General features: G+C 42.4%; 2 protein-coding genes across 2 annotated transcripts; both read right to left on the reverse strand.

Moving 5' to 3' along the window:
• Positions 1 to 1,923: 1,923 nt before the first annotated feature.
• LOC145413328 (protein FAM32A) lies at positions 1,924 to 7,610 on the reverse strand. Its single transcript, XM_080283033.1, has 4 exons — positions 7,507 to 7,610; positions 5,694 to 5,853; positions 4,682 to 4,835; positions 1,924 to 2,419 (listed from the first exon to the last, which is right to left on the reverse strand). Exons 1-3 carry the CDS (start codon positions 7,578 to 7,580, stop codon positions 4,713 to 4,715), a joined length of 357 nt encoding a protein of 118 aa, XP_080139159.1. The 5' UTR covers positions 7,581 to 7,610; the 3' UTR covers positions 1,924 to 2,419; positions 4,682 to 4,712.
• Positions 7,611 to 8,962: 1,352 nt separating this feature from the next.
• LOC145413359 (hydroxylysine kinase) lies at positions 8,963 to 24,897 on the reverse strand. Its single transcript, XM_080283040.1, has 8 exons — positions 24,862 to 24,897; positions 19,657 to 19,730; positions 16,552 to 16,663; positions 15,135 to 15,375; positions 12,006 to 12,148; positions 11,051 to 11,225; positions 10,285 to 10,541; positions 8,963 to 9,763 (listed from the first exon to the last, which is right to left on the reverse strand). The coding sequence occupies exons 2-8, from the start codon at positions 19,713 to 19,715 to the stop codon at positions 9,575 to 9,577; spliced, it is 1,176 nt and encodes a 391-aa protein (XP_080139166.1). The 5' UTR covers positions 19,716 to 19,730; positions 24,862 to 24,897; the 3' UTR covers positions 8,963 to 9,574.
• Positions 24,898 to 25,955: the final 1,058 nt, after the last annotated feature.

Below are 25,955 nucleotides of genomic sequence, written 5' to 3' on the forward strand. Positions count from 1 at the left end.
GCCTTACACCCTCCCCTAGTGAGCCTCATCTCTAACTCCTCCACATGCTCAGAGACCTTGGACTGTAATCATTCTGAATACTCCGTCTCGAGTGTTATTTTAGTGTATTCTCCCATAGTATCCTGCGAGATACTAATTATCTAGATATAAGTGTTTGTGATCAACCAAATATTGTGTTTGTAAGATCTGCTGTTGTCCCTTGTCTGATTGAGTAATACACATGTAAGGTTATTGTCTGGAGTTTTTGTGTCCTGCCTCTCTCTTATTTGTCCTAAGCCCCGGTCTCGAAGGAGAACCCCACTACGTGTTAGGTGTCTGAGGAACGGGAAGTCAAGCCCTAAACACCTAGCATTACAAGTTCAATGATGAACTATGCAAGCCCTGCTTGGGCTTCTAACCTCACTGAAACACACTACAACACCCTATAGGCCATATAGAACAAGGCCCTAAAAATAATCACAGGCTGCACAGCTACAACACCTACAGACCATCTACATCAAGAAACTAAAGTCCTCAAAGTCAAGGTTCATCTAGACATGACAGGCACACAAATTCTTGCCACAGCATCCACAAACCCACACCATCCACAACATTACATGGCAGCAAATCCACACACACCAAGGAACATCAAAGCAACACCCAGCACACGATATCATACACTAATACTGTCATCTCTCCTCCCTCACCCACCCCAAACCAGCTTCCAGAAGCATATCCATGTTCAAATCACTCACTGCTCCATTTAGTCACTCAAAGACAACACACAGCTGCATACACGGCCTCTTGATATCCACCTTTCTGAATCCTACCATCCTTGTGAGGACAAAGTCCACCTGGCTAGGCTGAGATGTGGGCATCATCCAGCCCTCTTATCAGAAGAGGCTGGATGACTCGGTCGCTGATGCCTGTCCAGGATGCAACACAGCACCCCGTACTATCAAGCACATTAAGGAAGACTGCATTGCACACAATCGCCTGCACCAACAACACAACATGCACTCCTTGAGAGCTCTGTGGGAATGCCCGGTCTCAGTTGTGACCTTCCTTAGGGACTCGAGAGCTTTTCAGCCAGACTGCCTAGAGAACAACTACTACTACTACTACCACCAACCACTCAATTGATGTAGTGCTGCCTAAGTCTTCTTTCACCCCTATCATTCTGTTTCTGTGTCTGCTCTCCTTACTTCCTATTTCTCCCTTTCCTTCCTGTCACTTTTTATTACTCTTCTTTCCACTTCAAGTGGCTCTACACTGAATGTCAAGCCTAATGTTTTCCTACAACCCAGGAAACCATTACAATGCTGGATGGTAACCATGTAACCAAATAACAGGGTGATGTGGAGCCTATTATGGTGCCCCTGCAAACTGGATTGGGAAGCGCAAAAGCAGCATCCATCCAGGAGCCATACCTCATCACTTTACTCCCCCAGACTCACTATTGCAGGGCACTGTTAACCACATGGAAATATCGGTTCACTGCACAGGATGATCCTGGAACAGCAGTTGCTTGTCTGTGGTTGATGGGTCTTCTTGGCTTGACAGAACTGGGTTGATGAACAACTCCAACTTGACCTAAAACTGCCATCTCTCTACCTTGACTGGTGAACCATAACAACAGATTAATACTATAATATGCTGCTAGTCACGAAGAAGTGCCATGGAAAGTGTGCTGAGTTGTAGCATTGTCTTGTTCTGTTACTGAACTATGGGAAACAAACTGCTAAAAGACAAAAATCTGGGCCAAAGTTGAGAGAGAGAGAGAGAGAGAGAGAGAGAGAGAGAGAGTTTGAGCATTATTTGAAAGAGCAAGTTTGCATATATAATCAAAGAAACAAGGAAAACAAACTGGAGTTATTAATTTCCCATATTCTTAGTATTATACTTACTGTAATTGGGTTTATACAAAGATCTCTTAGGCTGTTTTATTTCAAAGTTTATTGATATGAACATCAAGAATACGGTACTTGATTTTAAAAAGCATGTGTCAAGAGCATAATGCTGTACGGTAGCAAGACCTGGGCAGCAAAGGATGAGGATTTTCGTAGACTCAAAACATACAGAAATGACAACGATTAAGTGAATGTGCAGTGCATCCTTGAATGCAAGGCCATGGGGGGCTAGGATTACACTGATATAGTTGACAGGAAGGATGGGATTGGAGTACATTGATGGTGTTGCGTTGAGGAAGGGTACACTGAGATGGTCTGGGCATGTGGAGAGGATGAAGGATAATTGGGTGCAGAAAGTGAGAAGTGTGAACCATGGGGATAGGGTTGGGAAAGGCTGACTGAACAAAGCCTGGTTTTGATGATTTCTTTGTGCTATGAAGCTTCCTACAAGTATGTCATCGAGAATTTGACCATAAGAGTTGCCACCTTCTCCACTATGAGCTGCTCCTCTCCCTGGCCATTCCCCTCCTCTGCAGAAAAAATAGAAAAGCCACTGTAGGTAATAGACGGGTCTTCGTATAGCAGACACAAGGTAAGACAACAAGAAATGTATTTGTGAGATTTCTTGGCAGGATATTGCAGTGGTACTTCTAATGCCTTGTAGTGATGTGTAGCTAAATATGAAAATGTTCCATCCATCCATTCATCATTCAGTATTATGTTGCCCCATGAGCAGCATAAGAGCCCAGGGCTAGGCAAGTTGGTCCTGGCATTTAAGATGAGAGTGACCAGCCTCACTCATCCCTGAGTGGCATTACGTGAGCAATAAACCCCAACCACCCCTTGGATATAAACCTTCACCAGCTCTATCCGACTGGAGCGCCGCAATTACCCACTAAACCACCAGGCGCCAAAATTTGGTTATATGGTTACCACCCAGTGTAGTAAATAGTTTCCATACAGAAATTACTATTGCACAGTTAATATAAACATTTTACAAGCCCAAAAAATTTAATTTTGGATCAAAATAGTATATTTCTGAAATGATATACATATATATGAAATAACTGATATTTATCTTTCAATCCAACAGTTGCTATTTACTGTGAAAACCTTAAGGACATTATGTATTAAACTGGCATTTTTATCGCCATGCAAAGAAGAACTCCTCAGTGCTACAGTGTATTTGGTGAGCGAGGCTGGAGGAAGCAGTCATGACTGGGTTACACTGGTGACACAACTATGGTCTCCCATCTCCATTTAATTGTCATAATCTATTCCACACACATCATATGATAATGTCAACACAGATATGTTATATATCCTGTCAACAAGCATAATCTAGCCCTCACACATAACTGGCAATTGTACAACAACACAGCTATGGTCTCCTCTTTCCTGTCATAATCAACCCTACACACATCACCTGACAGTGAAAACACAGATTATGGTCTCCTGTCAACTGTCATACTCTACAAGAGGTCTTCCCATATCTAAACAAAATAACCTGGAAGCAGCAATGAATAAAACACATCACCAGCCTCAAGTGATTAACCCCTTTACAACCACATGTCTGTCCTCATGCTGAATTGTCCACTGGCAGCAAGAATTAAGCATAGAGATAAGTAGTACGAATAATGCACAAAGATATCCTCATAATAAAAGGGGTAACAGCAATCCTGTACATTATGAGACACAACTCTGTTCCTGCTTTTGTCCAATGTATAATTACAACTGACGAAACATAATGGAAGGCTTGCCACATCCACATTGTCGCAGGTGGCAGAGGTCAGCAGTCATGCTGAACCATTGTCAACATTCCATGGCAGAGTCACTGGAGAAACTGTAAAGTTTCCTCAGACACCAGTACCAACTGTTCCGATCACGTCAGGAAGCGAGTACCGTAATGTTCGTCCTTCACGGCACGTTTTCACCAGATTTCAGGAACAGAGTTGTGTCTTACACTGTACACACTGTAAGTATGAGATCAATACACACATGTGTCACTACACTACTGAATATGTCAGGGATGGGCTTTAAGTTATTTCAGTTTTTCTTACAACTAATTCTGTAAATTGTGAGATGTTTTATATGTAGCAACAGAATGTTAAAACTTTCATCATTATGTACTGTGCAATTAACTAGGAAGAAAAGTTAAGAAAGGTACTGTACAATACCTTTAATGATGACCTACCATTACCCATAATTCATTTTTTTCTGACCATCCACAAAAAGACATAGTAAATGATAATTTAAGCCATCTTTTAAATGTTCCTTACTGCTGTATTGTTCAAAGTAATAATAGTACTAAAAAAAAGCCTGTTAAACCAGCGCTCCTACCTACAAAGCTGATTTGCCAGTTTCCATCAATGTACAGTACATGGTGTATGAATAAGTTGTAATATTCTGGAACTTGTCCCTGACTTACAACAAGGACTGTCTGTAAACACTTCAGAGTTTCTGCAAGCACACTGTATTGATACTTACTGTAAGTATAAGATCAGTATGTTCATCCAGTGCTCGATATGGATGTCCCCTTGTGGTAGCATCAATATAACCAGATGGCTTAGCTGTCTGGTTTTACAAATGTCTCTTAATTATTTCCCTATTCCTCAAATGGAGGATAATGGACTGCAGATGAGCAACTGCAGTTTATCAGGTTCACATTTCAGATACACCTGGGACCACAACAGCAAAGTACATCCAGAGACACCAAAATAATCACTGTGGTAATGCTTACTGTGCAAATAAGATCAATGATGCAGATAATACAAATAGCTGTTAATACTTACTATAACTACAGTACAAGATGAGTAACACAGTTCACTTGGTCCAGGACACTTTAGGTATGTCGAAGTGCTCAGTGAGGGAATCTAGGTGGCGATTAAACTCCTCAACCTTCTCCTTGTGGGTCTTGTTGGCTTTCTTTAAGATCCTGTCAGCTTCCTGTGGGTCAAATTATGATGTCAGTTAGTCATCATCATCATCACCCCATATGCACAACCATCAGCACATACTGGTACATAATGGGCCAGACTCAGATAATTCAAGTCCCTGTAATCCTGGCTGCATCTCACAAATATAACCATCAACATATACAATATGAGCCATATACACACCAGTTATATCCCTGTAATATGGGCTATGCCTCACCAGCACATACAAAATAATTTCATCATCCTAAAACAATTTCTTACAGTCACACAAAGTGTGTGATTAGCATGATTATCTTATTATTTGGAGGTGTATGTATCACATGAAAAGTTTCATGCCTGGCTGAAGGGATATCATACCTGGTAGCCAAGCTATTACACAGATTGAAATAATGTTGTCCATTTGAGGTGGCTGATGATTGCATGAAGAACAGTTTGTAAAGACAGTTACTTGTGCAGTCTACAAAAGCTTCAAACTACAACAACAGGGCCTTATTTGCTGTGAAACCACAGCTATGACTTTCTTTCAATAAGGGACAAGGGGTAGAGGGTAAGCACCAACTATATTGAGTAGCTCACAGGTGCACATCACCACTAAAACTCAACTGACCATTCTTCTCCGGCATTTTTTTTATGTGACCCAAGTGTTGTTGCTGGGCCCAGACTCATCTGCATATGAATCAGGAGGGCTAAGGGGCTGAAATTGACTTTTTTTCTACAGTCCGCCAGCCTCCTATCCAGCGATGGGGGGAGGTGAGGAAAGTTTATATAACCAGAAAACAGGGCTGCTCTGCTATACTAGTGCCACCAAGTGAAGGTGTCCCTCTTTTGTACCATCACAAAGTTATATCAACAGTATATGTCAACTAACCATTTTCCTCTGGCGCTCCTTGAACCTGCGCTCAGCCTCAGTGTGTCTGCGTTCAGCCAACACTGGGGTTTCCTTTTCATCGTCACTGGTGACTTCTTCCTCTCGCCGTATGCTGGCTTCCATCTGCTTCTCCAAATCCTTCTTCTTCTTCTTCTTTTTCCTGTGGAGTGAAAAAAATGCATGAACAGCTTATTAAACTACGGTACAGGTGGTAATGATTGTAAGGCAGGCAGACCTTCCAAAATATCACGTCTGTTCCATATAACTGATGAGAATGACAGTTTAGCTTTACACATATCGAGGGAAATTAATAGGCAATATTCTGTAATGTATGGTAATTTAATGTGGAAGTAGGAGTAATGAAAGGCAACTTGCAGTAAGGCCTAACTGTAAAACAGGGAATGTAATAATGTATGCTTTACCCTACAATTTCTCCCTATGGTACCTTCTAATCCTGCCCATTTTCTCAATAATTTAAGACTGTTGCACACAAGACTGGTGCCCTTGGAGTCTGATCACAGATAGGCATAAACCATTCAGACTATGGATATCTTTTTGTTATTTATTTTTGCTGTTCCTTGACAATTTCATTCAGTTTGGGAAAGACCTCTTGTATTACCAAGGTCAGTGAAGGTTACATCAAACACCTCTAACTTGAAAACTCTCAAAATCAAAGTGAAATAAACACATATGTCACTGCAGTGTTGTGGTTAACTACATGTTGTAAAAAAATATTACTGGTATGAATACCACATGAAATTCAATATTCTCCTTATGAACACACTTAAAATTTTGATTCAACTGGAAGAAAGTTCAAGAATTTTTTTTTTTTAAAGATCCATCCATCCATCCATCATCCAAACTTACATTGCCCCATGAGGAGCGTAGGAGCCCAGGGCTAGGCAGTTGGTCTCGACATTTAAGATGAGAGTGAAGGGGATGCCAACATGAAATTATCAAATTTCGAGTTACAACTGAAAAATGTTGCATTCCCAGTCAGGTCTTATTAAGCTTGGTTTGCAAGTTAAATATGTGAGGCTCTACAATTAGCAACTTCAAAATTATGCATTTCAAAATTTTTCTCACCAATTACTTTGTAGTCTGGTTATATTTTACACAGTAAAAAACAATGGTAAAATTATCATTTAAGCCCCTAATCTCACTTTATTATTTTCAACCTACCCTAACCAAACCAATCCAACCTAACCTTTATGAGTCTGTGCTGTACTAATTGAAGTAACTAGTACTCAAAATTCTTGTCACTGGGAGAACTCTCCATTGGAGAAGAGAAAAATAATGAATTCCACTAGGGGTTGAAACGATAATAGAAACAAAACATTATATATATGATACACTGTGCTTTAGGCTATGCATCAGAGCTCTCCTGGATTTCCATCTTTTCAATATTCAGTCTTTTACTGCCTCATTAGGACTACAGGGGGTTCATGCAAGACTAGATACTTAGTTCAGACATTTAAGATATGGCAAAAGTAACTAGCAGCTTACCCATGATTAGCATAATGTAAGCAATAACGCAAAACCATTCACCCTTCTGATGTTAAACCTTGTGGTCTCTTAAACTAGCACCAAAGATTTGTTCATCGGTTATACGGCTTAATTCAATGCAGTAAAAGGCTTCCTGGATTACACGAAGCCATCTGGCTTGCCACTGTAGTTACCACAAAATTGCGTTACTTGACCTTCCAAAACGCTGCACCTTTCGCAACCTTCAATACTCCAAAATACGAAAGAGGATTAGGACTAGCTTGGGGGAACTTAACGTTGGCAGTAGCCTTAACTTTCAGACACTTACTTTTTGAGTCCCGTGTCAGATACTCCCTTCAGTTTAAGAGATCCCTTTGACGCAAAATATTCATCCCCCGCCATACTGCCCTCAGGTTTGTCAGCTCAGCTGTGTTTTTGTTATGATAGTGATTACTGCTTCGGTTTCGGCTACGTGAAGAACTAAAATAAGTAAGTCGCTATGACAATAGGTCACCTTATTGTACCTTCAATTAGTACGTAACTAAAAGCGAAAAAAACTGAGGTCTTTTTCAAGTTTCATTAATGCTGTATTTCAATATTTCGGCTACAGCAAGTGATCAAGGATGAAGCGCTTTGCTGCTCTTCAGATGGTGACAGGTGGTGGGGTAATTTTTTTCGAGAGAGAGCAGTGGGTGTGTTTGTTAGATTATCTACCTACCTAACTGTCTATCTATCAATATATCTATTTATATATATTTGGAAGTATCTATATCTATCTATCTATCTACATATTATACACACGAGTATATAGATGGACTCTAGGCACTTACTGCCCGTGTCTGGGGGGTCTTGAAGGTCAATTGCTGATCTGCGGAGTCGAGACCAAGAAGGCTAGAAAGATCTCATTGATTAGGAAATAATACATGTCACTGAGGCAGATACTCTTCTCCACGCAGCATTACGCATAGGTAAGAGAGGCTGAAGGGCAAATGCTGATCTGTAGAGTCGACAGCAGTGAGGTAGAAAAAAAAAAAAAATCTTGTCCTAGTTACTGCTGTCACTGGAGAAGTTACCATCCTCCTCCCAACACTACAAATATGATTCCACAATTTATTTGAGCGTATAGGTTGATTCAAGCATGTGGCTATTAGTGGAGAAAAAAAAAATAATGCTATGGCTCTACATCCTTTCCACGGCACCTCTTCTTGACTATAGCAACCCATTCTAGTGGTAATTTGAAGACAGAATATGGCTGTCTTATGTCAAACTAAAGAAGGTATAATATCTCTTCAAGGATGCTGGAGAGGGGCGCCTTCATGTGGTGGCAGCCATATAACCAGGCAGTGGAGCGTCCCTAAACTTCCTCCCTACCCCACGAAAAGAGGATGGTGGACTGCCCGAGAGAAGCAACTTCGGCCTGCAGTCCACTGGGTTCACATTCAGACGAGCTTGGGGTCACAGCAACAGCAATAACAATATTTTCACTATGATGACGCACCTTTAATTTTATTCTTGCCATCTCCGAAGAATTTTAACCAACTCATCTGAGACTTTTCGAGATGGAGGATTTAGAAACAGCCTTCATTAACCCCTTCACTACCAGATGGCCTTTTTTTTTTTTTTACATGACTAAAATAATTTCAGAGTAACGAGAATAAACTAATAAAATATGTCATCGGATCTCCGTCCACATCACCTAAAAAATAAAAGAAAAGAAAGGAAAAGGTTTGACAATGAGCAGCACAAGCCTTCAACAATGTATTTCTTCAATGCTGATACAAAACGCATTCAACTAAGCTTACCTATCATACGTATTTCAGCAGTTTTTAGATCCCTATGTTAATACTGCTGTCACATCCATACAAAGTACTCCACAATGCCTAATTCTCATACACACGTCATACACTCCATACATCTTTGAACATTTTTATTCCTTTCATGTCATCACAGCTACTTAACCACATACTCCACTGGTTAGTTCTATTATATCTTTTAACACTTTATTTCTCCACGTTAAAAATGCAGCTGTATCCGCTATGCTTGAATTTCATATATTTCTCAGCATTTTACTTTTGCCATTTAAATACAGCTGCTACAACCACATACTCCAACACTGCTAGTTCGATATTCCTTGACAGTCCCCTTCCACTTAGCAATGACCTGGTCCTTGATAGTCTCTGATACACCACCACTGTCTCTTTCCACCTGTTATTGACCTAATCCTTGATAGTCCCCCTCCACCTTAGTTAATTTTGATGCTCTTCGACGATGGACCTCCAGCTGGGAATAAGGTCATCCTTGAAAGTCCCCCTCCACCTTGGCTAATTCTGACACTCATCAATGGTGGCCTTCCAGCTGGCAGTAACCTCACCCTTGATAGTCCCCCTCCACCTTGGCTAATTCTGACACTCCTCGATGGTGGTCCTCCAGCTGGCCAGAACCTGATCCTTGGGGATGTTCCATAAGGCTTTAAGGATGGCCCAGCCCTGTTTCGCCGTGGATAACAAGTAGTGGTTGCCGGGGTCCTGTTGGTAGCTATACTCACCAATCACCACACTCTGAGCGAACCGGGCACACACGCACTCCTGTTGGCGAGATATAAATAACGACATGAGTTGGTCTGGAGGTAGGAAAAATACAGTAGGACACATCTTAGTTTTATCGTCTGGTGTAGGTAGGGTGAGTGTGATGTGGTGTGGTATGGTGTGAGTAGGTATGATGTGGGTAAAGGAGGTGTGGTATGGTTAGGGCAAGTGTGGTGTGGGTAGGTGAAGTGTGGGTGGATGTGGTGTGAGCAGGCGTGGTGTGAGTGGATTGGTGTGGGTAAGCCTTGTGTGCTGTAAGGTACGTGGATAAGCATTAACATGGTAGCATAAACTAGCTTTGCAGAAGGGAAGTTTAAGTAAAAAAGGAGTGTGAATGGTAAGAGAGAAAAAAAGTGAAGAAACATCACTGAATTAAAAGCCGTTGCCCTCTCAACCCACTGCAGAATCGTAACTTGTCGGTGAGTGAGGTAACCAGCCACAACATATCTGCTAACTTATACTGCTTCCCTTGCCATCACCACAAAACTTAATTCACGATATCAAATCACAAGTTACGTTACCTTCAAAACATCCCACTCCTGCGGTGTAATTTGTCGCTGAGTTAGATACCCTGCCACAACACTTCTGCCAACTTCCATCGCCTCTTCCACCTTCGCCATCACCATCTGGTACATAATGGTGATGCCCAACTCGAACACAAAGCACGTGTATTGGATGTCACCGAAGTCTAGAATTCCACTGATGTGATGTAACGTTGGATCATTAGGGTCTGGTGCCACGAGGATGTTATGGTCATTGAAGTCACCATGTATGAAACCTGTAGGAACAAATATAATACAGTAACCATTTCTTCTACAGTAATATACAATAATCCAATAATCAGAGTGCAATGGAGATCAGGTGACGTGGGGTCTTTAAAGTCTGGTGCCATATTAATCTTTTACATTATACTTTGGCAGCTTTAATTTGGCCTGAACCTGCATCTCTTTATCTTGAATGCTGTAACAAGAAACTAACACTAGATTAAGGTGCTAATTATGAAGAAACGTTAGGGAAAGACTGTAAAATAGTAGTATTCCCTAATAACTATGATAACAATTTTATAATCTCCTGTTTCTCGCACGTTCAGGCAATAACAGTAGTACAACTTTATCAGTCTCTAACAACTGATACCTAAATAACCTCTTAGTATCTCCAGTTCAGCCAATACAGATGTTACTGATCCAACCAACGTCTCCAGTATTTGATGCATAATTCGCCTAAGGTCTGCCAACTGGAAGGCGTAAAGAAAACCAGTCTAAAAACAAATACCTTGATAAATCCCACCTTTCTCTAACGCAGGGAACACTGGAGCCACGGTTTCATCCCATGCCTTCAGGATTTCGTATATAAGCCGCCTGTTGTCTGCATCTTGTACGGCATAAACAAACTGGGACAGTTTGGGGGTGCTGTCCAGACTCCAGATAGAGGTCCTCTGCTTCAGGTGTTCGTTGTGGAAATCCTGACACAGAAAAATGAGACTGGATGTAACCTCAGGGCTTGATCAAGAGTTGTTGTTACTACTACTACCACTACCACTACTACTACAATTACTACTACTGCTACAACTACTACTACTACTCAGCTACTACTACTACTACTACTACTACTACTGTTTTGCATAAACAACCGTGTATGTTACTACAGTGGCAGATCCTAGAAGTTGGAACCTCCTCTTCTTTCATTACTGCCAACTTGCTCCCACCCCCATTGCAACAGTGAAAAAAAGAAAGAAAGAAATACATGTAAGGAGCTCCCTAATCGACTTAATTTGGCTCTGTTGATAAAGCTTTGTAATTTAGGGTTTCGAAAGACACTGCTCACTCTCTCATTAATACCTCCGCCAACGAATTTGGAGGAAGATTATGCAATCTTCTGTGTCTGTGTACAAGATATCTCAAAAAGTTGTTATCGAATTTCAGTGTAATTTGTTGGATAGGTGGAGAGTGGGTCAAGGAACAGATAATTAGACATTCAGGTGAATTTGGTTCCGGATGCAGGAATAAATAATACTTGTTATTGACAATGGTGGAAGTATCAGGGCAGACTAAAACAGTAGACGTAATGGACTATGGGAAACCGTAAGAATATTAATCTGATGGGAAAGAAGAAGTACAATAGTAAATCATAAACTCAGTTGGAGTTGGCAGAGGTATGCACTCCGATTGCTCTCTGGTTTGGCTACATGAAGTGAATGGATGGTTGTGTCGATTAAGCTGTATGTATGGTGTATATTATGTACCTTGAGTTGGTTGTTCATACGAGCAATACAGACGCCACTCTCAAAGGCCAGGGTCGGTGTTTGAGGTACATGATGTTGGGTCTTGCCTGGGACGAATGTTAGTAGCCTTATCATGTGTTCACTCCGCCTCTCATCATTACTTACTGCAATCACACAAAAATGGGTTAGTCTCAGCATTTTATAAGTGAGTCAATAAGTTAATGAGTTAGAAATAAGTAGGTAAGTACGTAAGAAGGTGTGTTAATTTAGTTCATTCATTTTAACTAAAAGATTTTCATCCTGCAGCCCTACATCCTTTCCACAGCACTTCTTCGTGACTATCACCATATTCAGTTGTTCATCTCACGTCACAGTACAACATTCAAACTGGATAGATGGCAAATTTAGTTAAAATGAACATTGTATAGGCTCATCTAGCATGTGTTCACCCCGCCTTGACCTCGATCACTGAAAAGAAGCAAAGATTAGTTGATTCACTGCATATTTGGACTTACTTGGGTATATTCAAGCTTAGTTTAGTTTAATCTGGATCAAGGAACAGATATATTAGCCGTCTCAGTTTGTGTTCTCTCTCCTCTAACCCTCATAGTTCTTTCACATCAACTTGGCCTAGATTTTAGACTTTTTGCAGCTTCATGTAATTCGATGGCTAAATATGTTAGGGTTATGACATATGCTTTTCATAGCACTTCTTCGTGACTAGCATCATATTCTGTTATAAATCTCTTGTTATAGTTTGAGAATTGAAGATGGAACGATGGCAAGCTTAGGCCAAGTCAGAGAAAAAGAGAATAGTTCGTTTCGCTGTATATTTAACTGTGTTGCATTTTCATTGGCACAAACGTCGTAGCGATTTATTTGGCTCCTATCACTTATTGTCAGCTCAATAAAGCCGTCTGTGTTATCTAGAACAGAATACTGGAACTGCTCCGACCACGAGAGGGTTAATGGTGACAGGAGTAATTTCCAGTTTTGGAGTCCCCCTCCCCTTTCTTTTCATTCTTTATATTCGCTATTCATCTCGTTTAGGCGTTTTCAACCCCCCCCCCCCGTACTTTTGTAGGGACTCAAGACTGTTGGCTAAAGGGTTATTTGCTTGATAATCTATTCGTGGACGGCCCCATGGGGCAGTAGCTTACCTGGGGTTGACGGGTCTGTTCGGCCAGACAGACCGGGGTTGGGCGACAGTTATGACGTGCCCCTGCTTGTAGGATAGGCCCACATAACTGACTCACATAATGGAACACTAGTGAACAGCATACGTTATACCAATACAAAGACGCAGACACAACATAACTGTGTAGGGAACCTATGAGACGAACCTAGAGAGGTAGTTACAGTACATGTGGTCAAAAGTTCAACTGGACCAGGTATGACCAGGATAGAGCAGCAAGAACCCCACTGCATATTTATCAGTATCAGTACTCAGTAAGTGTATTTCGCTGAATCTGGAGAAAAAATTTCTAACTAAAAAATCAGAATATAACGCTAAAATAAAATTATACCAAGCAGGGAACTATTGATTTTTTACGAACCTGTCGAAAACTCCTAATCCAGTTCAGTTCACTTAATGACAAGCTGTAGCAAGATTGGAGGATGGCGTTGACTATAATGAAGGAGACTCATTCATCGTCTGTCATGCAGCAGTGACTTGGCATTCAGGTTGTGGGGGTGACGCAATTTCATCAGGTAACTTAATAACTCTGGGGGATGAAGTGCGTGAAAGGGTACAGCAGGGAAGGAAGGTTGTTGGTTCACCGAAAACAAAGATGAGAAATAGGGAGGTGAGTATGGAAGTTAAGAAGTCACTGCATGAGAGTATTAAGATCCCTACCCTGACGTATGGAAGCGAGGCGTGGACCTTGCAAGAGGGGAACAAGTCAAGAGTGAGAGCAGTGGAAATGAGTTACTTGAGAGGAGCATGTGGAGTGACATGGAGGGACAGGTTGACGAATGAAGTGAAGAACGTTGTAGGGTGGATGTGGATGTGGTTGAGAAGATTAGGAGAAATACACTGAGGTGGTTTGGGCATGTGGAGAGAATAGAGAATGAAAGGTGTATGTAGGTGAGGTGGAGGGAGGGAGAGGGAGGGGTAGACCGAGGATGAGGTGGAGGGATGGAGTTGAGAGGTATATGAGGGAGGGGGGAGTGAGCTGGGAGGAGGGTAGTCATATGGTGGGTGACAGAGCTACCTGGAGGCGTTTTGTCTGCGGCCACCCTTTGCGGATTAGGGCGTCGGGCTATAGATAGATAGATAGAAAGATAGAACTTAACAAACACACTAACCAAAGAGACTTGTTCCTACTTCTTAACCAAGAATAATAAATTTTCGCGGAACCATGATTTAGCATTAAATTTGGGGCTATGGTCCAATTCCACCAGATAAAAACAAACTCCATCACCACTAACATCTACAGGATTACGTATGTTTACCTTGAATATTTTACGTTTTCTTATATTAATGTTTACTGTGCATTTTCTTTGGTAGTGGAATTTAGGGTTAACTAAGTAAATTATTTCGCGCTGCCAGATTTCGGCATTGTTGGCCCGTTTGTTACTATATCACTACTCTACTGCCATCAATAGTCATTCAGTTGCTTTGACGACATATTTTTGAACTGGATTATGATGCGTCAAAGTCTCGTAGTCTCGACTAATATTCTTGACAGGGCGAGGGACCTTAAAACCCTCTCGAACACAGAACACAAGTAATTTCCACAGCTAATCCTCTCTCATTAGGACACCCCAGTATCCACTGACCTACGTTGTATTTCTCTCATAACACCATGCATATATATTAGACAACCACGGGGAAATAACACCTCCCTGTATCATCCAACTGTGGAAAAAAAATCGCTTCAAAACTTCATCCAATTTTCCATCAATCCATTATCGAGTCCTTTATTGCCTCTTCATCCATCCAACCATACATCATCCAGTCCCTTATTACCTCATTAGGAGCGTAGGGAGCCGGGGCTAGGTTAATCAGACTAAATATAAGGCAAGAGCAACCAGTCTTTTAGCACTGAATGTCATTTTGCGAGAAAGTAACTACACCCAACCCTCGAAAACAAACCCTTCTGAGCTTCATCTGACTAGAGCGCCTTACCCCACTAAACAATCACTTACCATTATTCTCGATGAAAGAATCTTGAACTGGAGTAAGCTGCACCAAAGTCATGTAGGTTCCATTAATATTCTTGACGGGAATAGGCACGTTGAACCCCCTGGAACCCAAAAATATCATCATTTGGTTCTGCGCCTCCACCAGACCCTCATTCTGGGAGTCCAGTGAGTTTAGGATCTTCAGTACATAGCCGGATGCACTCGTGTCTTGGGCCAAGTAAGGGTTTTCTATGTGGTCCGATACCTGAGGATGTGATGGGTGCTTTTAGGGGTAGTTTTCTCTCGTACCTCTCTCTCTCTCTCTCTCTCTCTCTCTCTCTCATCAACCCCTTTGACTCTAGCAGCTCCTTCCTAACCCCCCAAAAAATAACAGTAACAAAAATATGAAAATAAATAGAACGAACTTGGCCAGGAGAAGCTGAAAATGGCGAGGGCAAAGGTGTGCATTTAAGCACCCAATTAAGACGTAAATTATTGAACACTTGTGGTAATTAGGAGTTAATGGCATATGTTTTCTAGTTTATTATCTCCAAGCTATTTCAGTAAGCTTAGATGAGGTTATTCAACTGGTCTCTGTCTGTCTGTCTGTCTCTCTCTCTCTCTCTCTCTCTCTCTCTCTCTCTCTCTCTCTCTCTCTCTCTCTCTCTCTCAAGTACCACCTACACTAACCTCGTGCAACCATACCCAATTTACCGCAACCCAACTCAACCCAATCCAGCCTAACCAAGCCCAACCCAGCCTACCATACGTCCAACCCAACCCCTCCCACCCCTGCCAAGCCCAACCCGATAGAGTGAATCCTTCTGCCTGCGTCTTTTTATCCCTCTTCGGTAATCTAGGCATATTTTACGTTAGACTCTTATTTTTTCTGTTCTCAAGCCCTTTTTTTTTTTTTCCCCGAGTTTTATTATCTATCTATTGCCAGACGCCTTAATCCCTTATACGGGGTGGCCACAAACAGATCGCCTCCACGTCACCCTGTCCCCCTCCATTTCACTGCCCTGCTCCCAATTCACACCCCCCTCTCTCATATACCTCTCCACTCCATCCCTCCATCTCATCCTTGGCCTTTCCCTCCCTCTCTCCCCCTCCACCTCACTCACATACACTCTCCCCGTCAGTCTCTCACTCTTCATCCTCTCCACATGGCCAAACCACCTCTCTGTGTTTCTCCTAATGCTTCCTATCACATCCACATCCACACCACAATGCTCCTTCACATATATGTCAGTCTGTCTCTCTGTGTGACTCCACAGGCTCCTCTCAAATAACTCATTTCCACTGTTCTCACTCTTGACTTGTGTCTGGTAAATGTCAAAGGTATGCGATAAGTATAAAAAAAAAAAAAAAAAAAAAAAAAAAAAAAATACCGTAACCCAACCTAACCCATCCCAGACCAAAACACACAAATCCAACTCACTTGAATGTGGAAGTTCTTGTCGTCATAACTATTCAGTTCCTTGACAGAGGTCGTGGTGAGACCGAAGATCCTGCTGACCAGTTCGGGGACCTCAGCCGGACCAACTAGCGGTCTGGGGATGTAATTATAAAGAAACTGTACTAACGATACGTGTCTATAATGGATACTAATTTTTTTTACGGTGTCATCTGGTAGTTATAAAAGATCTTACCCACTAGGAGCATGAGCAAGTATTTAAGATGATACTGGGAGCCACTGTTAAAGCCTGGTAAAGTATTTATTAAGGGTCTTGATGAGAGGAGTACGTGCCTGGGCAACTACAGTAGGCTATTTATAACGTTATTACGAGGCTGGTTCACAAGATGCAAAGTAGAGAGGCAAAGCAAGTGAGGAAATTGCTTGCTTTCATTTTACTAAGACAAGTAGACATGTTGTATACACATAGCAAGAGTAACCCCTTAAATCCACTGACTTCTTTCATATTTTGTTTTTATATCATCTCTGGACGATTTTGTTTTGTTAGGGGAAAATTCTCCTTCACTACAAGAGGTCAAGAGGCCTATGTTAAGCTGAACAAAAATCGTCTGGAGGTAGGAAGAATAGAAACACAAAAGTCGCTGGAGTCGTGTGAAAATAATTCCTCATTTGGCGATATGCTTTGGCCGACATATACGTCCTCCTAACATCATACAGGCCCGTAAATAAATTCTCCTTGACGGTATCTTGTATGTTGCGGGGATGATTCAGTCTGTTGGTGTGTGCGTGGGTGTGGCAGTGGGAGTAAGTGAATAAATGGAGGGTAGACGCTGATATCGTTCCCCCGCCGGAGTGGAAAAAGAGCCTTATTTATGGACCATCCTGTATATCGCTAAAGTTCAAAGCGGGTAATTAAAACTTCGAATCCACTGACTTTATTATATACAAGTATTTTTCTATCTCCTGGTCATTGTAGAAAGGTAACAGCTTCCAATTAATGGAGGTAATGATGAAGTACCGCCTGTAGTTCGAAAAGCCTCTTATAATTTAAACAGAATCGTCTGAAGTTAGTAAGGGCTGACGATAAGAAGGCTCTCCCTTCGTGCTGTGGGACCTTCATGTGGGATGTTAAGAGCGTAATGCTGAATGGTAGTGAGACCTGGGCAGCAAAGGAAGAGGATCTTCGTAGGCTCAAATGTACAGAATTGACAAGGATTAAATGGATGTGTGACGCTTCCTTGAATGCGAGGCCTGGGGGCGGGGTGGGGGCTACGATTACGATTGAAGAGATGAGAGGAAGGATGGGACTGGATTGTATTTGTGTTGCGATGAGGACGGTTTGGGTGTGTGGAGAGGATGGAGGATGTGGAAGGTAAGAAGTGTGAACGTCGGAGATAGGGATGCCCGAGACCGACCGAAAAAGACCTGGTACGAGGTCATAGGGTGACTCAGGGATAAGGAATTGAATAGGGAGGCTGCCAGAGATCGACCAGCATGGAGAGTCGGCATTAGGTGGCCAAGGCCGATGCATGAAAATATAATGGAATCTATATAAACGGTGCAAAGCGAAGTTAACAAGAATGGCAGGAAAATTATACCACCGGGACTGACGGGGATAACAGTGTGTCTAAACCATCGCCTGTTGGTTTCGGTTCCACATCACCCATACTCCTTATATAACATCATAGAACTGAAAGTAGTTTCCTAGCTCACCTGGCAGACATATTAAGTTGTACACAGGAATTAACTAACGTGTTTCCACCCAAGAATCGAAACACGCGCGCGTCCAAAACAATCTCCGACAACAAACTGAGGCGGGAGCAATGACAAGTACGTGTTTGCATAAGCGGCTGTCAACATGGGTGAAAGTGAGACACCAGCTTGTATTGTCGTCAGGCAAGGTGGCTCCCTAACACCTCTTCCTTAGCGATTAATTTTTGGATAAGGCTGGCTAATATCGATGTGTATGTTATCTATGCAGAATATGGCGATATTAGAGGACAAAGGTGTAAGCAACAAAACAAATCGCTTAGGAAAAGGTGCTATAATTAAGAAAGCTCCCTAACACCTTTTCCCAAGCGATTTATTTTGCTTATTACACCTTACAGTCTTCCTCTGCGTTGGATAAATCATTCCAATATCACCATACTCTGCATAAGGAAGGTATAAAAGTATATTAACCACCCATATAGGAAAAATAAATCGCTAAAGAAGAGGTGTTAGGGGGGTCTACCTTAACCGATGGGAATACAAACCTAAGAATAGAACCGCTGCCTATTTACTTGCCTTACCTTTCAACCTGCCTAATAATTCGCTTCTAATTTGACCTGCTGATAATTCAAGACAAGAACATGTGTAGAGAAGGCTAAGTACGTTTTATAACTGACTTGCACACTTGCCTTCCCATGAACGAGTAATTATATAGATTTCACTAGAGGCCTTAAGTATTTATAAAGGATCTTAATAAGACACAATAAAGATCTGGGCAAGTAATTATAAAAGATCTTAATAGGGCACAATAAAGGCCTGGACACGTAGTTATAAAGATTCTTAATAGGACAATAAAGGCCTGGGCAAGTATTTATAAAGATTCTTAGTTAGACCCAATAAAAGCCTGGACAAGTATTTATAAAGGATTTTGATAAAAGGATCCTATACCCAATTTACGGTCGTGTATTTAAATCATAAGTCAAGCCTTAATTTCCGGCGGATAATTATGGCGCGCCTTTGATTAGGTGCGATTAGCCTGCATCCCACATTTTATGAGTGCAGTCAGCAAAGATTTAGAGAGGACATGCACATTAGTTTTATTCTGCGGTTCCAAATTTTCATATAGAAATGAAAAATAGCCATCTTCTTTTTAATTTGTTATCATATGGCCGTTCAGTTTAAATAAAGTTTGTATATTCAGTTTACTCTAACTTGGCCTAAAATTCCCATCTCTCCATCTTGAATGCTGAGTTGTAGTAGACTGGGGCTAGAATGTGATGCTAGTCACGAAAAAGTGTTATGAACAATATGTAAAGCTGTTGTAGTATCCTTTTCTACCAATGAGCTTTGAAAAATAAGCTGCAGGAGTGTGAAGATGTAGGCCAAGTTAGCGTAAAAGAACTGTTCTATATACGGTACCTGATAACTTGACCCGGCTGTAGTAATCCGTTGTTTACATTGGTGCTCTCACTCGCCATACTGCTCTCTGTTAACTGTTAGGGGAAATAAATAATATAAATTAATAATGTATGACACCGTCGCCTACCCGCCACAACTTCTGTGATCTGTGTATGTAAATAAGTAAAGGGGACGTGTAGAGTCTTCCTGTGCCCTCAACGAAAACATGGAAACTGCCTACCCAGTCCTGCAATATGTATGCCGATGTCTTTGAAATCCACGTGCTCACAATCCCATTTCTGATCATTTTTTATTTCTGGGAGAGGGACTGACCCCCCAGCAGCCACTGAGGTGTCACGCTCCCTAAATATCGCATTACGGATTAGAGTCCCTTGTAAGCATACTATGATATCGAAGTCATATCTATGGCATTCTTTCGGTATTTCTGAAAATGTTAAAACTGGAGAAGGAGAGTAGCCCCCTAAAAATCATGATTAGAAAGTTCTTTATAATGAAAAAAATATATATATTAATAATAATTGGAGTAACCAGACGAACTCATCTGGGAAGTTTCATTCATATCCATTATAAAGCCTAGGAAGGACTAAAGCGTGCACACACACACACGCACACACATACACACACACAGCCTGAGCCTAGCGCACCGGTACGCGGGGCTTTGCCGAAAATTACACCATCTTACCTCACAGGATTGATAATAATAATAATAATAATAGTAGTAGTAGTAGTAGTAGTAGCAGTAGCACTAGTAGTAATAATAGTAGTAATAGTAGCAGTAGTAGTAGTAATCAAATATTTAAACAAGTAAAAAAAAACCCTACTTAATTCTCTGAGGAGCCTGAGCATTTCCTCAGTCATGATTGCCTCAAGGTCAGTTTGAAACCAGATATTCCGTCCACAGTCGCCTGCTTCCCTACCCAGTCCTAATCTAATTTAATCTAACCCAGTCTAACCAAACCTAACAATATAATCTCATCTAACACCCTAACCTAATGTACCTTAATCTATTATAACTTTCCCTAATTTAATCCAACCTATCCCAGCCTAACTTAACCTAAACTATGCCCTTTTCACTTTAACTGGGGAGGTAAAATTGTCATTGTCCTTCAGTGCTGAGATGTCTAGATTAACACTAGAACTGGGTGCTAGTGACGAAGAAGCGTCATGATAAAGAATGTAGAGTCGTAGTACTGCCTTTTTCTGTCCCTGAACTACGGGAAATAGGCTGGAAAAGGACGAAAATCTCCGCCAGGTTAGTGTAATGCTGAGTAGAGTTTGGCTCGACCTCTCGTTCCAAATCAACTCAACACTGAGCGGGGTCCTCTTTCGAGACCGGAGCTAGTGCAATGAAGAGAGGCAGGACATAAAAACTTTCGGCAACACCATACACGTATATTATTTCAGTTAGACACAAGACATTTCAGCAGACATTACATCACAATATAGAGCAATACAAAACCTTATTTAAAATATTGTGTATCTCGCAGGATACTAGCTTCTTAGATATTAATGACAATACAACAAATCTTAGTACAGTAAATACCCGTGCGCGCGGAGCGCGGGTGGGGAGAGAGGGGGGGGGGTTGTGATTTACCAGGAGGTGGGGGGGGGTAGGGAGACACGGAGAGTGACTTAGAACGGCGAGGGAGAAGTTATAGTAATACTTAATGAGGCCCGATATTAACAAGGGAGTTTAGGTGTTTTCTATTGGCAAGAATTCTTTGATAATTAACTCTGGTTCTTATTTGGACTTCAAGAGCGTGGGTGAGGAGTGGGGAGGGTTTTCAGGGATAGCGTGCAGAACAAGGGAGTACAGTTATCACTCGCGGTCCTCGTAGTTTGGCAACACTAGATTTCCGTCAGCACAACTTATATACTACACATCTCTCTGGTAGGTTATGTAGGCTCGCACTTCCCAACGCGTAACAAAGTCGGAACACTCGTAAATTCTATTCCACTGTATTACTCAGAGTTTAACCAATAGCACTCTAATGATGTATTATCCTTTCCTTGGGCTCTAGAGAGAAGTCCTTAGTAAACTCGGGATGATACTCGCACGTATCTTCACTTGGGGTCTCTACCCCTATTCTCACCCGTTAATGTAGCATTATGTCCTGGGTTACCCCAATGGAAATTACATGAAATCACTGCACTAGTCTTATTCTAAGAAAAAAAGGAGTCACACTTAACCTACTTCACAATTGCGGATCCTCGTATCTCTGGTAGAGAGAAACACCGTTACCTCGGCGATGATCCGGTTGGCTGAGGGTGTCGCCAGGGTAGGACGAGCCGGGAGGGCGCGGGGCGACTCACTAGGGCGTCCTCTCACGTCCAGGGGCTTCCGGACTGGGCTCCGGACTGGGGCCGAAGAGGGCTAGGAACCTCTGGGTCAGGTCCCGGCGTCGCGGGGGCGTGGTGAGGTCTCGCCCGGGTGTCCTGGGGCGGGCCGGAAGAGGCGACGGACTGCGGTCTCCTATGGGCAGGGGCGCCGGCAGGGAAGGACTGCGGCAGCGGCTGTCACGGGGGCCCGACAGGTGGGTCTTCTCAAGGGCCTCGCGCAGGGAACAGAGGCCGGGGGAGACAGGGAGGTCTTTCCTCCTCACTATACCCTGGGAGCGACCATCGATCGTCTCTACCGGGGTGCTGAGGGAGCGACCGTTGATCGTCTCTACCTTAGCTTGCAGGGAGCGACCACTGATCGTCTCTACCTGATTTTGTTGTGAGCGACCATAGATCGTCTCTGTCTTTTTTATAGGGGAGCGACCATTGATCGTCTCTACCCGTGTGCTGAGGGAGCGACCGCTGATCGTCTCTACCTTAGCTGTCAGGGAGCGACCGTTGATCGTCTCTACCTGATTTTGTTGTGAGCGACCATAGATCGTCTCTGTCTTTTCTTTATGGGAGCGACCATTGATCGTCTCTACCAGTGTGCTGAGGGAGCGACCGCCGATCGTCTCTACCTTAGCTTTCAGGGAGCGACCACTGATCGTCTCTACCTGATTTTGTTGTGAGCGACCATAGATCGTCTCTGTCTTTTCTTTATGGGAACGACCATTGATCGTCTCTACCTTGTTGTGGGGGGAGCGACCATCGTCTCTACCTTACCACTGTTAGAGCGACCATAGATCGTCTCTACCTTAGGGGTGCTGTCTGGAGTACAGTTTCTGACTCCACCCCTAGCTAACTCGGTGATTCCGCCACGCGAAGGTAGTGTCTTTTTCCTACGGTGGCGGCGGCGCGGTGGTTGCGTTTCACAAGGGCGCACGGCCCGGGCTGACGTATGCCGCTGTTGCCCGGAGTGGTGGTGGCTGGCGGCGGCTACCCCGGGGAGTCCGAGTGGGGGGAGTCCGAGTGGGGGTGTCGGCATTTCTGAGGGCAGACTCCACTGCTCCTGGTCCGCCTTGATGTCGGGGAGACTGCGGTATTCTCCGGAATATTCCGGAGAATCGATGCGGTCAAACCCACGCATTTCAGTTAGAGTGAGTGGAGTATAGAAAAATTGCACTGACAAGCCATAAATATTCTTGTCTTTTAAGGTAGCTCCCTAACACCTCTCCCTTAGCGATTTATTTGCTTATGACATCTTGCCATCTACTGTGTTACGTAAATCAATCTTTTATCATCGCACTCAGCATTAATACCTTACAAAACGATATTAGCTAGCCTTATCAAAAAATAAATCGGTAAGGAAGAGTTGTCAGGGAATCACCGAGAATACGAGCAAGGAACTGCATCTCCCTTCCGGCCATCGTACCCTGAAGACCGAAATTTACGAACAAACTTAAGATTAAAGTAACTCGAGATAAACGAGGAGGTGCTTATTCTTCCATTATTTTTAGTTCTTCCTGAAGTAATAGTAATAGTAGTAGTAGTGGTGGTGGTAGTAGTAGTAGTAGTAGAAATAGTTGTAAAAGTGGTGGTGGTAGTAACAGTGGTAGTAGTAGTGGCAGTAATAGTAGCTGTAGTAGAAGTAGTAGTGGTGGTGGTGATGGTAGTAACAGAAGCAACAATAGTAGTAGCAACAGCAGAAGTAGTAGTAGCAGCTGTAGTAGTAGTAGTAGTAGTAGTAGTAGTAATAGAAATAGTGGTTGTAGCTGTTGTTGTTGTAGCCCCAGGTTCATCTGAAATGTAAACCCAGTGGAGTGCAGGCTGAAAGCGCCCTTCTGCAGTCCACCATCTTCCTCTCAGGGGATAGGGAGAGAGGTGAAGGACGTTTGTATAACCCGACGGTGAAAAGGCTCTCTTATATCAGTGCCAACACATGAAGGCGTCCCTCTCCATCATCCCTTCAATGATAAACCCATATCTCTGGCTTAACACAGGACCTTACGTAATACCTCTCCCTTAGCGATTTATTTTGCACATCTTAATATATTCTCCTATGCTACTAAGGCAGGGTAGGTCGACGGTAAGGATCTAAACCTGAAAGAGAGTATAAAGTCCGTAATATGCAAAATAAATCGCTAAGGAAGAGGTGCTAGGTTCTCTCACATGCCATCTTAAATCCCTTTCAAGCCTTACGTAACTCCTTTTCCTAGGCGGTTTATTTTCCTATGACACACTGGTATCTTCTAGTTACTGATGCATGTGATGTTGATGTTAAAAAGATATAAAGAACAATACCCGTGAATGTTCAAAGTGTAACGTGAAAAATAAATCGCTAGGGAGGAGGTGCTACGAAGTTCATATAAAAGGAGAAATAAGAGCCTTTGTATTTTTGTTTTTTTCTACTATTTCTAGACTTTTTCTGTCCCCTTAGAAGAGAGTTGGTAGTGAAGGGGTTTTGTAAGGCGACCACCATCCACTCACTCGATGTACTACTACTCAGGAAAGATAGAGAGATACAGTAGATATAGCCTATAGATTGATAGATAGATGTATAGATGGATGGATGGATCGATAGATAGATAAACAGATAGATACAGATAAACAGACAGATAAACAGATTGATGGAGATAGATATATAGACAGATGGATATATATAAATAGATTGACGGAGACAGATAGATAGACAGATAGATAAACATAGATAGATAGGCATGGACAGATAGATAGCTATAGACATACAGATAACGCCTCCAAAGCCATACAATATCTACTGAAGACAAATGTGACGTCCCCAGGCTGGAACGATTAATTGAGAGAGAGAGAGAGAGAGAGAGAGAGAGAGAGAGAGAGAGCACCAAAAAATCACTGGGTACTTACATGAGAAGAGACTGACGAGGAGAGAAGTGAGTGACCTCCCTATGTGATCCTTCGCGTCTAACTGAACGAACAACAACTTTATCCCAGGGAGAACGTTAACTCCACTGCCAGGCGTATATAGATCCATAACTGAGAGAGAGAGAGAGAGAGAGAGAGAGAGAGAGAGAGAGAGAGACGAAGGGTGAGAACTCTAGCATTCAACTCCAACTTTTACGTGATTATTTTATTCAGGTGAGAGAGGGTCAAAGATGCCTGTGTTCAATATATAATTTTTCTCAGATGGAAGGAAGGAATAAAGAAGAATTAGCATCAAGTTATAATAAGGTTATATGGCTTTGTAGGAGTAGAGGGAACTAAATGCAGGAAGAAACGCGGAAATGCCAAGAAGAGAAGTAGGACAGAAGAGAAGAAAAAGACATTATGACCGGAGACAAAATAGCACCTTTTAGTCACCTTTTACGACAGGCAGGGATATTGGGGAAGTATTCTTTTCTCCTCTACCCAGCGTGGAGTAATTAGTGGAGGCAGATACTGTACGAGAGTAAGAAGAGAGTGGATGAGGAATTTGGAAGGAATTTGAGTGTAAAGTGGAGGGACTGTAAGAAAATGTTCTGAAGAGAGGTGGAAAGAGTAAGACAGGGTGGACGTGAAGTTAGCAGGGGAGTGAAAGATAAAAATGGTAGATTACTAGTGGAGAAGGGAGAAAAAGTGAGCATATGGAGAGAACACTTTAAGGAATTGATGAACGTAGAGGATGGAAGTAATGCGAGTATAAGTGGCTGGGGAATGGCTGGGAGAAGGAGGGAGGTGAGAAGACAGGAAGAAATCAGTAGGATAGAAGTTGTGGAAGCAATGAAGAAAGTTAAATCGGGGAAAGCCTCAGGAATTGATGGAGTGTGTGGTGAAATGCTGAAGCATGGGGGAGAGATAGTAGTAGAATGGATGTGGAAGATGTGCAGATTGGCCTGGGAGGAAGGTAGAGTCCCGGAGGATTGGAAGTCAGGTATAATTATTCCCTTGTACAAAGGAAAATGGGAAAAAGAAGTGTGTGGTAATCATAGGGGCATTTGTCTTCTTAGTATAACAGGAAAAGT

This window comes from Coenobita brevimanus, chromosome 12, assembly GCF_032717465.1.
Source record: "Coenobita brevimanus isolate Jiangsu-jjx chromosome 12, ASM3271746v2, whole genome shotgun sequence".
Taxonomy (NCBI): Eukaryota; Metazoa; Arthropoda; class Malacostraca; order Decapoda; family Coenobitidae; genus Coenobita; species Coenobita brevimanus.

Bases quoted from the DNA above. Each gene is read 5' to 3' on its own strand.
- LOC145413359 (XM_080283040.1), bottom strand. From the start codon at position 19,715: ATGGCGAGTGAGAGCACCAATGTAAACAACGGATTACTACAGCCGGGT. The intron at 15,376-16,551 runs GTGAGTTGGATT...TCACATCCTCAG, and splicing joins ACAAGAACTTCCACATTCAA to GTATCGGACCACATAGAAAA. The intron at 12,149-15,134 runs GTAAGTGATTGT...GTGTGATTGCAG, and splicing joins TTCTTTCATCGAGAATAATG to TAAGTAATGATGAGAGGCGG.
- LOC145413328 (XM_080283033.1), bottom strand. From the start codon at position 7,580: ATGGCGGGGGATGAATATTTTGCGTCAAAGGGATCTCTTAAACTGAAG. The intron at 5,854-7,506 runs GTAAGTGTCTGA...TTCACTCCACAG, and splicing joins TCTGACACGGGACTCAAAAA to GAAAAAGAAGAAGAAGAAGA. The intron at 4,836-5,693 runs GTTAGTTGACAT...TTTGACCCACAG, and splicing joins AGGAGCGCCAGAGGAAAATG to GAAGCTGACAGGATCTTAAA.